Below are 13,494 nucleotides of genomic sequence, written 5' to 3'. Positions count from 1 at the left end.
GGGATGGGATGAATTTCTATGAATGGCAGCCATGAGCATCAGCAGGACGAGGCTGAACTTGCAGATGGCCCTGGGGAACTTCCCCAGTGATCATATTTCTGGCTGCTGCCTGCCCCGGAGGCTGTATTTTAAATTCCCAGGTGTAAGCGGGATGCTGCCTCCTGGTCCTGGCTACGCCATGAGTGCCCTGCCAGCAGCCCTGAGCTTTCGGGTACAGACATTCTCTTAGAGAAACACTGCCTTTCACTGTTCACTTCCTGCCATTCGCAAGGCGGTGCTCTGAACAGGAGCAGCAGTGCTGATGATGTAATTATGAACAAAAGGAACCCCAACCAGCTCCAGGAACGCAAGGACTGGACAGCAGGTATGAGGAGCATGTGACTGAGTCACTGACTGCCCAGGAGATGACCACTCACAGGTCAGCCCTGGGGCTGGACACTCGGAGGGGAGACTGGCCCAGGGAAAAAGCAGGGAGTGTGCAGACCTCAGAGCCGCCTTCCTTTCTGAACTGGCACAGAAATGAGGGGGAACGTGAAGCTGGGGCTGCACTGATCAAACACTTCAGAGGCGTGAAGGCGCAGGTGTGCTTCAGAAAGGCCTGTCGTTGGGAGACAGACAAAGATGGCGCCGACCTTAGAAACAAGAGTTAACAGCTGGGAAGGGTGTTTTCTGGGAGATTTCACCCGTGTAACACACCCCTAGTGAGCTGACAAAAACTGTTTTATTAGGAAAACAGGTTCCAGTCATTTGAAGCAGGTGTCCTTAACGAAGGCATGGAAGTGGCCTCCAGGGCAGTGCTGCCTGCTGCCCGTCCCGCCCGGAGCCAGGAGCAAGCGGGCTCAAGGGAGGTGGTGGCAGTCGGGCCTCTCAGGGGAGCTGCTGGTTCCCTCCTGGGCTGCTCTAGCTGCTCCAGCTGCTCCGAATGGAGAGAAAGGCAGGGAACTCAGGGGAGGCTCAAGGAGGCCCAGGCAGAGTGTGGGAGAGAAGGGCACTGAGGGGAAGCCACTGGCCAGGAGACAGGATGGGCCCGAGTGGTCTTGAAGGGGGCTGGGGGCCAACTACTGGCCCTGAGCAGGCTCTGCGGGACTGAAAAGAGAATCCAGGCAGAGGACATCTTGGGGATGTGCTGGACTCAGTGGAACTGGCCCATCAGGTCAGAACCACAGGAGTTAAGGTCCAACCGTTGCCATCCAGCCCATCCAATATCCATTAGCTCATCCAGTATTTACTCACCACTCACTCCATCCTGATCTCGTGGGGCTGATACAGGGAGAAGGAGAATCAACAAATAGATTCAGGAAAGGGTTTCAGATAGTGACAAGAGCTATGTAGGAATACTGGGGGTGTGGGGGCTGGAGTGTACTTTAGAGTGAAGGAGGCTTCCCAGAAGATGACATTTGACCTGAGACTCTCCATTGTGAAAAGGAGCCAATCATGTAAAGGGCCAAAGAAAACACGCTTTCTGTAGAGGAGCTAGCAAGGGCCAAGGTCCCAAAGTAGGAATGAGCTTGGGATGCTCACGGAGCAGCAAGGATGGTCCGGCACTGTGAGCCTGGGAGTGGTACTGGATGAGGGGAGAGGCCTTGTGGGCCAAGAAAATTAGTCCGAGTTCCTTCTAAGTGTAGTGGAGGGCAATGAGAGTTTTAAGCAGTTAACTACCACGCGTCCAAAACGGGAACCATCCTTACATGCGACGATATTTTGAATTTAATTGCACCTATAGATGCTTATGGCGTTCAGAGGGTCAATCTGAGATTGTTACTTGCTCTGGATGATCTTATGAGATCAACCAGGCTACCTGAAGAGGGACCAGAGGGGAAGTGAAGCAGGACACAAGTCAGGAGGCTTCTGCAGTGGTCGACGGGAGGTGGCCATGGAGATGAGAAGACGGAACAGAATCAGGCTGTATTTTGGATGGATAATTGGCAGAACTTACTGATGCATTAGATGCTGATGCCAGGCAAAAAGAGGGCTGAAGATGACTCCAGGTTTGTGGCTTGAGCAACCAGCCACATGTAACATGTGGTGCTATTTATGGAGGTGGGGAAGCTGGGGGAAGAGTGTCTAGGAGATGATGAGGAACCCAGATCCAAACACGTTAAATTTGAGATGCCCATTCGTCAGCCAAGTGGAGATGCCAAGAAGGCAGCTGGATGTGGGAGTCGTGTGTTCTGGGAGACGTGTGGGCTGGGATGTGCACTGGTGAATCACCACCAGATCCTGAGCCCCGGACCGTCCATCCTTCAGGTCAGGCTGAGGTGAGGAGCCAGCAGCCAGGGAGGCAGGGGAAAAACCCGGAGCAGAGTGTCTGCAAAGGAGGGAGCCAGCTACTCTGCTGGATGCCCTGGAGGACAGAGGCCGTCACCTGGTGACTGGGCAGGAAAGGGGAGCAGACTGTGGTGGGTGAGAGAGAAGGGGAGGTGACGAAAGGGAGAGAGAAAGTGCTGGCAGCTCCGTGGGGACTCCGTCCATTCAGCAGACAGTATTTATGAGCACTGATGATGTGCCAGGCACTGTTCTGCACACTGGGAGGAAACAGTGGTGACCCAAACAAGTTCCAGCCCTCACGGAACGTATGTTCCCAACACGGGCAGGAGCTAGAGAGGATCAAGATTTTATTTATTTACTTTTAAGAAGTTTGTTTTAAAGAGAAGTTCACGACTAGAACGTGTTTATGTGCTGATGGTAATCATGATGCAGGACAGAGGGGACTGTGGGCTGCCTCCAGGAGGTGCGGGAGAGGGGTGTCCCCTGAGCAGCTGAGCAACTCTTCCACCGTCCCAGGAAGGAAAGCAGATGTGTGACTGTCCCTCAACAGCCCTGAGGTCAGCCCCCGTCCAGTGTGTCAGCCTCCGCCTCCCCTCTCCCCTGTGCCTTCTAAACACTGAGGCATCATCAGTCAGGTGAGGGATTAGGCGATCCTCTCTGTCTGGGTCACTGGGCTGTGCTGGAGATGGGACTTTACCTGAGCACACCTCTTGGTGATGAGTCAGGGCCTTCCCAGGCCAGAATAATCCTGGGAAGAAGAGATGATGGGGGAGGGAGGACCAGCCTTGACTCTGAACTTGGCCAAGGGCCTTGTCAGGCGGGAACGGGAAAGGAAAGAGGGCAGAACTGTCTTTGAGGGCCCCAACCTGTCGAAAGCTCTGCAAGGGGGGTGGGGGGGCGGGGAGAGTAGGCTGGGCTGCTGACCCCATACAGACCTGGGTCAGGATGCACACTGAACAGCTCCTGGCATCTCTGGATCATATTGTGTTTGTTGATTAAAAAGTAAACAGTTTGATCAGACATAAGCAAAACCTGCCGCCCAATCTGCATGTCTATGGGAAACGGTGAACACAACACTCCCCGCACCCATGTGCTCAGTACAGCAGGCTCGGAGGCTGCAGCCTCCCGAGGATCGCACATGCTTAAAAAAGGCACACGAGCACATGACATCATCGGAAAACCCTGCATCCTGCTCACCGGGCCAGCATTTCCTGTGAGGGATACACTGTCGGCTGTGCTGAGACCAGAATTCCCTGGGCGGAGACTGATATAGTTCGTGATCTTATAAGGAACCAGCTTGGTGTCAGCTAATCTCTTGGCGGACTGGACTGAGTGCCTGCTCTGTGCCAGGCGTGTGCTAAGGGTGGGGGCAAGAGTGTGCATGAGGAGAGGGAGTGAGGGGAGAGTCACAGGGCTGGAGTTCAAATCCTATCTCTGCACTGGAACCCTGGGAGCCTACAAATGCTCTGCCCCGCTTGGAGTTCCGATTTTCTCATCTGTGCAATGGGGATGATAACCCATTTATCACACATTTGCTTGTTAAGAGGATGATACACCCGATGGTGCCAGCACAAGATCCAGGACCTGCTTTATCATGTTCCCGGAGAACCTCACTCTAGTTCAGGTATGTGGAATGCTGAGAAAAGGAGAACGCAGCCTGGGGCAATTCAGCGTGAGGGGCAGGATTGGGAGGTGGGACTTCATGCAGGTGACAGGAAGCCACTGAAGGTCTCAGAGCAGATCAGGGGCCTGTTCACATTAAAACCCTGGCAGAGAAGGGAGACGATCATCATGGTCAAGGGGAGGACAGAAACCAGAAACGGGCCTTACCAGCCGTGTTAGGGTAAGCGAGGAGGCAAAGGGGCTGTGAAAACCCAAACCAAGAGTGTCAAAGCCTTGCACGAATACCAGGCAGATGTGGGGCAACAACATCTCAAGCTAGAAAATAAATTTAATTTACAAGTAGGGACGGGATTTGGTATACACTTAGCTACTCAAAAACTCATGTGATGTAGGAGGGCGGAGTGAACTGTGTCCCTCTTACTAGTCCTCAGAAGTAAGGGAGGTGATGCCGTGTGGACGGAGAAAGCACCTGCCACTGACCTTATGGTGGCCTTGACCTTCCGTGAGCCTCAACATGCCCATCTGTATGTGGAGGCAGGGTAGGGACATAGACTGAAAGACCCCTGGAGCCCTAACATTTTCTCAGTCTGTGAGTTTTTAAAACAAGATAAAGAAAGGGAAGAGCAGTGACTATGAGCTGGGAGCTGAGGTTGGGCTGTGCCTCTGAGAACTTACATTTGCTTCTCCAGTGGGACAGCAGGATCCACTCTTTCTCCCAGGATCCCACAAAACTCTGGGCTCCCATGCTTGATGGGCTTGAAGCCCCCTCCGGGAGCTCGAAGCTGGCGCCGCCGGTCCCGGGAAGGCGAGGGGGATGACTGTCGTTTCTCGTTGCCGTTAAACTGGGCTGTGGAGAGAGAGTGCACAGTTATGGGAGCTCGGCCTGAGGAATTCCCGGGGTGGGGGGCATAGTGAGGTAAGAGTCGACTGACTGTTCTCCTTGGGGCTTTACAGTTGGCAGAAGGAAGAGCTCCAAGCAATGAGCACACATGGCTCTCAGGATGTGGACTTCCTAAGACAGGGCACGAAGGTGCTGTGAAAGCCAGGCAGCACTTCCATGGGGCTGGTTAAGTTTGCAGAAGCCACTGAGCTCAGCCTTATCCCCAAAGGAAGCCCCTGCAATCTCTAGCCAGGAGGGGGGACCCAGCATTCCTGAGTGGGCTCAGTCCCCTGGACAGTTCTCAGGAAAGAAAGTTATTCCTCATTTTGTGCCAAAAACCTGCCTCCAAGTGGCTCCTCTCCTCCCATTCTCCCATCCCACCAGTGCCGCAATGGCCACACTGGCCCCCCTTCTTCTGGGACAACCCTACAAGAGTTACAGTCAGAGTCATGTGGCATCTCCCAGTCTGCATCTCTTCACTCTGTCCCGTGTGTGGGTCCTACACAGCCAGACCTGCCCTGGGCCCAGCCCCCAGGTAAGGCCGGACAGTGCCCATCACGGGGGACAGATCCTTGCTGGGCCTATGGGAGCATCGTTCACCCCGTGGGCTTGGGGAAGATGACCCTGGAGATAATGCACCAAGAGCAGAAAACACTGAGCTGAAACGAGCTGCTGGGAGGATTCCTGGAGACCAGCAAGTCCACCTTGCATGTCGCTCTTTGGGCCTCAGTTTCCTCCTGAGATGAAATAGGGGTGATGATGGCGCCCACCTCATGGGGTTGTTGTGAGGATTCAGTCACGTGTGCCATGTAGTCTGTGCTGGGTCAGTGTTATTTTGCATCCATATTTTACAGGCTTTTATTATCATGTCTGCTCAATGTGGACACAGTACTGGTCACCTCACTAAGCTACTGAACTGATCTGAGTTCTCTCCTAAGCCTGCCCTGGCCAGCTGGGAGCCTTGGCTGTCACTCAACCTCTCTGAGGCCCCATCTGCTCCATCACCAGGCTGCTGTGATGACCAGATGAGGGAATACATCCTAAGGGCCTGGCACACGCAGAGTGCTGAGTAAACTGGGCCGGGGCCTGCGAAACAAGGTTCCCAAAGCTGTGACTAGCTGCTGGCCAAACGACACACGTCTTTGGCCAAGCGACACACTCCCCTCCCACCAGCAAGCAGAGGTGGCAAGCAGCCCTCTGAGCCAGCAATCAACCTCATTCACGGGAAGGGAGCGGTGGGAAAACCCCGCCTGTCTGTGGCGACTGAGGTCTATGGGGACCGAGGATGGGAATGAACTTGTCCTGTGACAGAAAAGGTCATCCGTCAGGTCTGTGGAGCACTTCCATCCCTCCAACACTCTTCTCTAGGAACCACTGAGGAAGACAGCAGGAAGGGAGGCTCCTGCCAGGCATGTCAGACCACGTGTGTGTGGTCACCCTCAGGCTGCAGCGGGGCCCGCAGGCCATCCGTTCACCCTCTCACGTCTAAACACTCATTCACACGGGCCCAACACACTTCAGGGCTGGGGAAACAGCAGTGAGAGAGAGCTATCCCTGCTGTGGAGCCCAGAACCTCGGTGAGGAGACAAACAATAAATCAGTCAGTCAGACCCCCAGCTCACCAGCTGGTGGTAAGTGCGTTGGAGAAACAAAAGCAGGGCAGGGAAGACCTCTTGAAAGGTGACATCTGAATGAATTCCTGAGGGAAAGGAGGGACGAGCCATGAGGACATCTGCCGGCAGGAAGGGCATTCCAGGCAGAGGGAAGAGCAAGTTCAAGGGCCCTGAGGTGGGAATATGCCTGGGTGTTGGAGAAGCAACACAGCTGGGAGGGCTGTGGGGGGAGTGGGGGTGAGGGGAGGCGAGTGGGAGGAAGCGGAGCTCAGCGGGCCTTGGGAAGGACTTTGGCTTTATTCTGAGAGAAAGGAGAGCCATTCTGATGTTTTGATGGGAAGGTTTTAACCTGGCACTTTTATAACAGAATTGCTGTGCTGAAAAGAGATAGAGGGCAAAGGGCCTATGGGAACTCCCTGTACTTTCTGCTCAATTTTGATGTGCACCGAAAATTGTTCTTTAAAAGAGTTTATTTTTTTTAAAAAAGCGAGATGGAGGGGGAGCACAGGAAGAGCAGCGAGGAAGCTACTATAGGAGGGGCTGGCCTGGGAGCCGTGCATGGAAGTGACAGAGGGTGTCAGATTCTGGCTGCGCTCTGCAGGCAGGGACAGCGGGACCTTCCGGGCACTCAGTGTGGAGTGCGAGAACAAGAGGAGACAGCAGGCTTTTGGCCTGAGCGCTGGAAGGAGGAGGCTGGCATTATCCAGGACGGGGAAGACACAGAAAACTCTAGGCTTCGTGAGCAGCCGTGATGTCAGGACTGGCAGCATGGAGCAGGGACAGAGCGAGGACTGCTGGGGTCCTGCCCTGCTCTCTGGCCACAGTTCTGTCCTGTGTCCACCCTCAGGCACAGATAAGACAGCAATGACCTCAAGGCCCCTCTAGGCTTTCATAGAGGTGGTGAGGGGGTAAAGCCCAGAGCTGCGGCCTTGTCACACGTGTCACTATGGGCCCCTCCCTGGCTTCCCAGCAGCCCGCGTCTCCCATCAAAGTTCCTGCTGAACCACACCAGCCCTCATGGCAGTCAATCCAATGGGGCATATAGTTTTTAGAGGAGAAGAAGGGTGAGGAAGAGGTGAAGCAGGTTCTGAGCTTGCAGAGCCCTGTAGGAGGGGCTGGCTAACCATGGGATCAGGCAGACAAGAAAGGGCCTGGTCAGAGAACCCCTTTCCAAAGAGCTGGGACCTGATTCTTGGTTAAATCAGTAAATTCAATTCTCAGATTGGGCTTTAGAATCAGTCCTCTATAACTGCTGATGGAGGGTTTGGGGCAACCCTGGAGGCAGGGAGACCAGCTAGGGAAAGCGATGGAGGCCAGGGCCCTGTGTAATGAATGCCCCATTGAGACTAACTGGGATGAGTCAGGGAAGCGCCCTGTGTAATCCCCCATTGAGATGGAGATCTGGGCACAACAGGAGATGGGGTCAGGGGTATGGGACCATCTAGCACAGTGGTTCTCAACCTTCCTAATGCCACTTCCCTTTAATGCAGTTCCTCATGTTGTGGTGACCCCCAACCATAAAATTATTTTCGTTGCTACTTCATAACTGTAATTTTGCTACTGTTATGAATCGTAATGTAAATATCTGATATGCAGGATGTATTTTCATTGTTACAAATTGAACATAATTAAAGCATAGTGATTAATCACAAAAACAATATGTAATTATATATGTGTTTTCCGATGGTCTTAGGCGACCCCTGTGAAAGGGTCGTTCGACCCTCAAAGGGGTCGCGGCCCACCGGTTGAGAACCGCTGAGCTAGTGCCTCTCCACCATGCCTTCCCTTCCCTCTGCTCTCTTTCTGGTTGTCAGGAATGGAGAGGAGGGAGCAAGCTAAGGGGCATGGTGTGGGGAGGGTCTAGGTGAGAGACGGAGGTTCTCCCTTACTTTTGCCACCTGCAGAGGAGAGGGAGGGACCATATAAATGGCAAGGCATTTTCACCTATGGCAACCTGGGGCTCCACTGGCTAAAATAAGAACTTTAGTATTTCTGCCAAAATAAATTCCTACTACACACCTCCTGGCACAGCAACTGAGAAGAGAGGCACAGAGCATGGAACATGGGTTGGGGAAGAAACCCAAGCTCTTCAGAACCACCAACAACTTGGCTAACTGTCCAGCCTCAGTTCTGACCACGCCCCCTTCCAGGAGGATCACTCACCATGACCCAACCCTCCACTGAGCTGTATCAACCTCTCCACCTGACTGATTCCACCTGCCCTTCAAGGGTCACCTCTTCCAGGAAGCATTCCCTGACCCCAGACTAACCCTGATTTAAACGACGGTATCCTAATCGCCAGTTTCCCCTTCTGGCTCCCCAGGAGCCCAAAGGCAGGGGCTGTACCATACCTGCCCCAACCGCCAAGCCTAGCCCATGCCTACGACATAACAAGTGCTCAACAAAAGACTGAAGAAACTTAATAAACTGTTGTTTCACTTTATTGGGGGGGAAAATATCAGTTTTCTGACCAAATAAATTGGATAAAACCTAATAACATCCTGTCAACACTGTAATTCCCTGCTGAATTAATTTATACATTTGCGTGCAAGCTTAATAATATAGCCACATATTTTAGAGAGAACAGGTGGTGATGAATGACAGGCTTAATTAGGCAAATCATTTCACCTAAAATAAAAATATACTAACTCCAAGTGTAGTGATTCAGGAGCAAAAGAAAAAAACAACACACGCGTTGAACTGAAGCTCCAAACACGACTGCCTTCATTCCTTCTAATTAAGTTTGTCTTTAATCTGCAATTTAAAATGGCAATTCTTTTAATTTAGTGACTTTCTGCAAAAGATAAAGGAAGACACAGCCCTCAAAAGAATATGTGCATTTAGAGAAAAAAATATGCCACCCTGTAGAGCTGTTTAGAATGACAGGACCTAACTAATCCCACCTAATTAATCCCACCTGTAGGCAATTACACATTCTGTTGGAGGAAGGGGTCAGGTGGGCAGGACCAGACCCAGCGGCAGCGGGAGCGGGAGAGGATCCTGGTGAATGGCTCCCCCAGCCTTTTTCTCCAGGGCAGGTGACAAGGCCCCTCTGTGATGCCGGAAATGTCCTTCCAGCAGTTGTGGTCTGGTGACAGGCCTCATTCTTTAGACCCAGCTCAGGTGCCCCTCACATTCCAGGAGGCCTCTTACTCTCCATCCAGATTAGCTTCCAATGCTGTCCCCTTTCTACTTATTCAGTAATGTCCTCACTTAACATCACTGACAGTTTCTGTGACTTTAAGCAAAACAAAGTATAACAAAACCAACATTGCCACAGGCTAATTCATTTAAACGAGAGTTCCTTCGGCATCATTATAATGACACAATGTTCAAGGAAAGGACGTTATTCGAGGACCTGCTGTATTCTAGATTTTATACCAACTGGCCCTGAAGTTCGGTCACTGAAAATGAGGGAAGAAGGTGTCCCAGGCACCCGCTCTAACCCTCCAAGAACCCTGCCACCCTATGGGTAATGGGTGAGGCCTCAGAGGAGGTGAGGAAAACTCCTCCAGGTTCTCAAAGCTCAGGGGGGACCGAGGCCTGAGCCCAGGCCTGTGCGTCACCAGGGGCAGGCTTATCCCACTCCAGGTCCGTGCCCCCCCGCCCCACCCCCCATGAAGACACGGGCAGGGTCAGTCATGCAGGGGCTGTGCCTCACGAATCCTCTAGACCTGGAGTGACCACTGTTCTGCTCCAGCTGTAGGACACCTAGAAGCTTCCTAGGACGGCACAAAGCCTCCCCTGACCCCACCTGCCGAGAACCACCTGCCGGCTCACAGCACTCGGCATTTCTCTTGTAGCCCAGTGGGCACTGACACCAGTGCTCCCCAATCAGCCCGGCCGTTCATTTTATTTCGCTTTTCCCTCTCCTGTCTTGTCTGCCCCTAAATCTACAGCAGTGCTTGGCAGGGAGACGTGCTTAGTAAATGTTTGTTTAGATGAAATAACTGTGTTCCTCCGGGGTCCAGCTCCTCTCTGTTTAGGATTTAGGGCTGGCCAGGTTCCAAAAAGCCCACGGGCCTCTAAAGCACAGCTCTGCGGGGCTCACGGGCCCTCGCTGCTCCCAGTGCTGGGAGGGAGGGCAAACTCCTCACTCTGGTGCTTGAGGTCCTCAGGGACTTGATGCCAATTTGATACATTTTCTCCTACAAAAACCCTCTGGGTTTCACAACCAGCCCAAGGCCCCACTCACAAGAATGGCCAGTTCCCAAACCCATCACCACTTTTCTGCCGTTTTCTGCCTCGGCTGTGCCTGCCCTCTAGAACCCCTTTCTTCACTATCTGTGTAAGAAGGCCCCAGACATTCTTCCAAGTTCAGCTCCAACGCTGCCTCCTGGGGCAGGTTTTGCCCTAGACCCGCAGGCAGAACTCCTTTCTCCTCCTTTGTGCCCTGCAGCTCCTCATAGCAAGACCCCTTTTAGCCCACCCCTGCCCCTCACCACAGCCCTTCACCGCCCTATTGCCTGTGTCCATGGGTTATGCATATATGCACACAAGTCCTCGAATTCCCATTTTTCAGATGGAGAAACTGAGGCCCAGAGAGGTTAAAGCCCCCCTTTCCCCTCCAGTTCAAGAGTTGGCCTCACTCTCCACTACCCCCGCCCCCCGCCCCCCGTGAGTGACAGCTCCAGGTAAGCTGTAAGACAACATGTGGCTCAGCAAATGTTTAGTTTGCATTTTCAGGATCGACAACAAGAGGCCTCTGTGTTCACCTGGGAGACACATGCAGGCCCCAGGGCACCACGCTGCCACATCTTGTGGGTGGTGTCTGGGAACAGAGGTCCTCATTGTGAGGGGAGGCCGCAGTGACTCTCCACAAAGCAGGGCATCGGGAAGCCTGCGAGGCAGGCGCCAGGACGTGGCCCGGGTTCCAAGAACACAGTCAACTAGAGCCAAGCCTGGACTCGGGAAGGGGGCCTGGCACAAGGAGGTGTGCCTTCATCCTCTTATCTGTGCCCCAAAGGAAGCATGGACACCACTGCCTGGTGCAAAGACCCTGTCCCAAAGGCTGCTGCTTGGCTACAGAAAATTTAAAGAAAAATCCTGATGAAAATGATTAAATGACTCCAACATAGGAGCCTTTACCTGCGGAAGCAAGCCATCTTTACTGGCATAACTCATTTTACAGATGAGAAAAGCAGGGCTGGAAAAGGGACTGGCTTGCCCCAAGTCATCAGCTTGACTTGAACTTGGACTTGAATCCAGGTCTTTTGAATGCCAGAGGCCTCTAATGAGTTCAGCACAAGTCCTGTCTGGGCACAACATTCTCATAACAGTGATACCAAAAGCAGCATCACGGAGCTGTGCCCTGACTCTCGGCACTTACTGCCTCTATTTTACACACGAAGAAACAGAGGCAACCTGCTCAGATCACCCACAGCAAGCGGCAACATGGGGCGCTACATCTAGACCCCCTGGCACTTGAAATCACTTGCACTCTGGTAGTTCTGTGCCAGCTCGCCTGTCAGGTGAAGAAGGTCTGCTAGTGACTGATGCAGTGTCCCCTGACATTTCACCTCCACTCACAGATACTTAGAACCCTCAGACCTGAGAAAGGGGCTTTCCCCCATCCACAAGCCTCAGAAGACCTGGAGGAAGCAGGGTGAGCATTTGTGCAAATGAGTTTCCTGGCCAAGAAGCCCCAAAGCCCCAGCCCATCTGTTTATGTTTCTGCTGTTGCCCCCTCCACAGATGGCAGCGAGGGAAGGCAGGAGAGAGAGGAGGGGACAAGCCAGGTGCATGGCTCTCTGCCTGCCATCCACTGGCACACCAGTCTCCCCATCCCCAGTGTGGCATCCAGAAGCATGGGCAATCCTCAGACAGGCAGGGACACACTCTCTCCCTGGGAATTCAGACCAGAGGCGGCAATCATAGCGGTCAATAGCCACTCAAAAATGCCCCTCCAAGTGCAGGTCCCCGGCCTCATTTGGAGAAGACAGGTGTACAGCATAAAAAATTAATATGAAAACAAACCATCTGTGTGTGAGCAGGCCACATGATTACGTATGTATTGTAGCATCATAAAGAGAACATGGGGTTGGTTTCCCCGAGACCTGAATTATTCAATAAACTTAGCAAATAAGTGTGTGTTCAGTGTGTGCCAGGCATTGATCTAGTGGGACCCCGGTGTGAACAAGGAGGCAGACTCTCTGACCTCATGGAGCTTAAAAATCTCTATCCACACGAAGATCCCTGATCTGCCAAACAGAAGAGCACAGACATACTGTCAAATCTTTGTTTTTCCACAAAGGAGACAAAGGCACTTAAAGGAACATTTCTATCTATCAGTATAACTAGCAGATGAATCAAAGCTATTAAATGCTAGTGTTTTTCTTTTCCTTTTTTTTTTTTGGTTACTAAATGAATTCATTCATAAGTCAAACAGAAAAGCCAACTGGAAAAACCTGTCCCTCAGTAACATATTAGCCAAAGGAAACAAGTGATCCCAGCTCTCTCATTTAACCCCCCCCTTCTCCGCAGACCTGCTGTTCACACGTGTTAAATATTAATTACAACTGTTACTCATTAGTACAGAGCAGAAAGCTCTTGGTACAAACACAATTGTTAATTTCCTTGCAGGCCCAAGGCATTCTGGGAAGCTGTGCAGGAGGCAGGAAGCATCATGGGAGCCCAAGTGGAGCCAATGGAGGAGAAGGTGGTGTTCCCTGGGTGCACCAGGTGAGGGTGGCAGGTCTGATTCCCCGAGGAACCCTCTGCAGAGGCCAAGCCTGTTTATTCCGAGTGCCAGGGGATGAGTCACAGGGCTCAGTGGGAACAGCACATCTGGAGCAGTGCCTGCCGCAAACGTCAGCACTACCAGCTTTGGCGCATTTGTGTTTGATTGTGATATGACGAGTCACGGAGTGGGCACAACTGCTTCTGCCTCAACAACGCAAGCCAACTCACAACAGCACAGGTAAAGGGAATGTTCAGACCTGCCCTTCCACACTCGAGATGTCAGCGCAGCAGTGGAGAGTAAAGGCTTTGCAGTCAGACCGACCCGAGTGCATTAGCTGTGTGACTGTGGGCCAGCTGCTCACCCTCTCTGAGCCTTGTCATCTGTGTAATGACAATGAAACCACACCCATGTTACAGGGCTTCCTAGTG

At 52.5% G+C, this 13,494-nt stretch overlaps 1 protein-coding gene across 1 annotated transcript in view; it reads right to left on the bottom strand.

Annotated features, from left to right (window-relative positions):
• The window catches only part of SHB (SH2 domain containing adaptor protein B), a gene marked incomplete at its 5' end in the record, with an annotated part of 126,126 nt that overhangs the window by 25,876 nt on the left and 86,756 nt on the right, over positions 1–13,494 (bottom strand). The window contains 1 exon segment of the mRNA XM_006110028.2: positions 4,567–4,738. Within this exon segment, the coding sequence (XP_006110090.1) occupies positions 4,567–4,738 (172 nt within the window).

The sequence above is a fragment of the Myotis lucifugus genome, unplaced genomic scaffold (genome assembly GCF_000147115.1).
Source record: "Myotis lucifugus unplaced genomic scaffold, Myoluc2.0 scaffold_180, whole genome shotgun sequence".
NCBI lineage: Eukaryota > Metazoa > Chordata > Mammalia > Chiroptera > Vespertilionidae > Myotis > Myotis lucifugus.
This window is presented reverse-complemented; position numbering and strand designations above follow the sequence as displayed.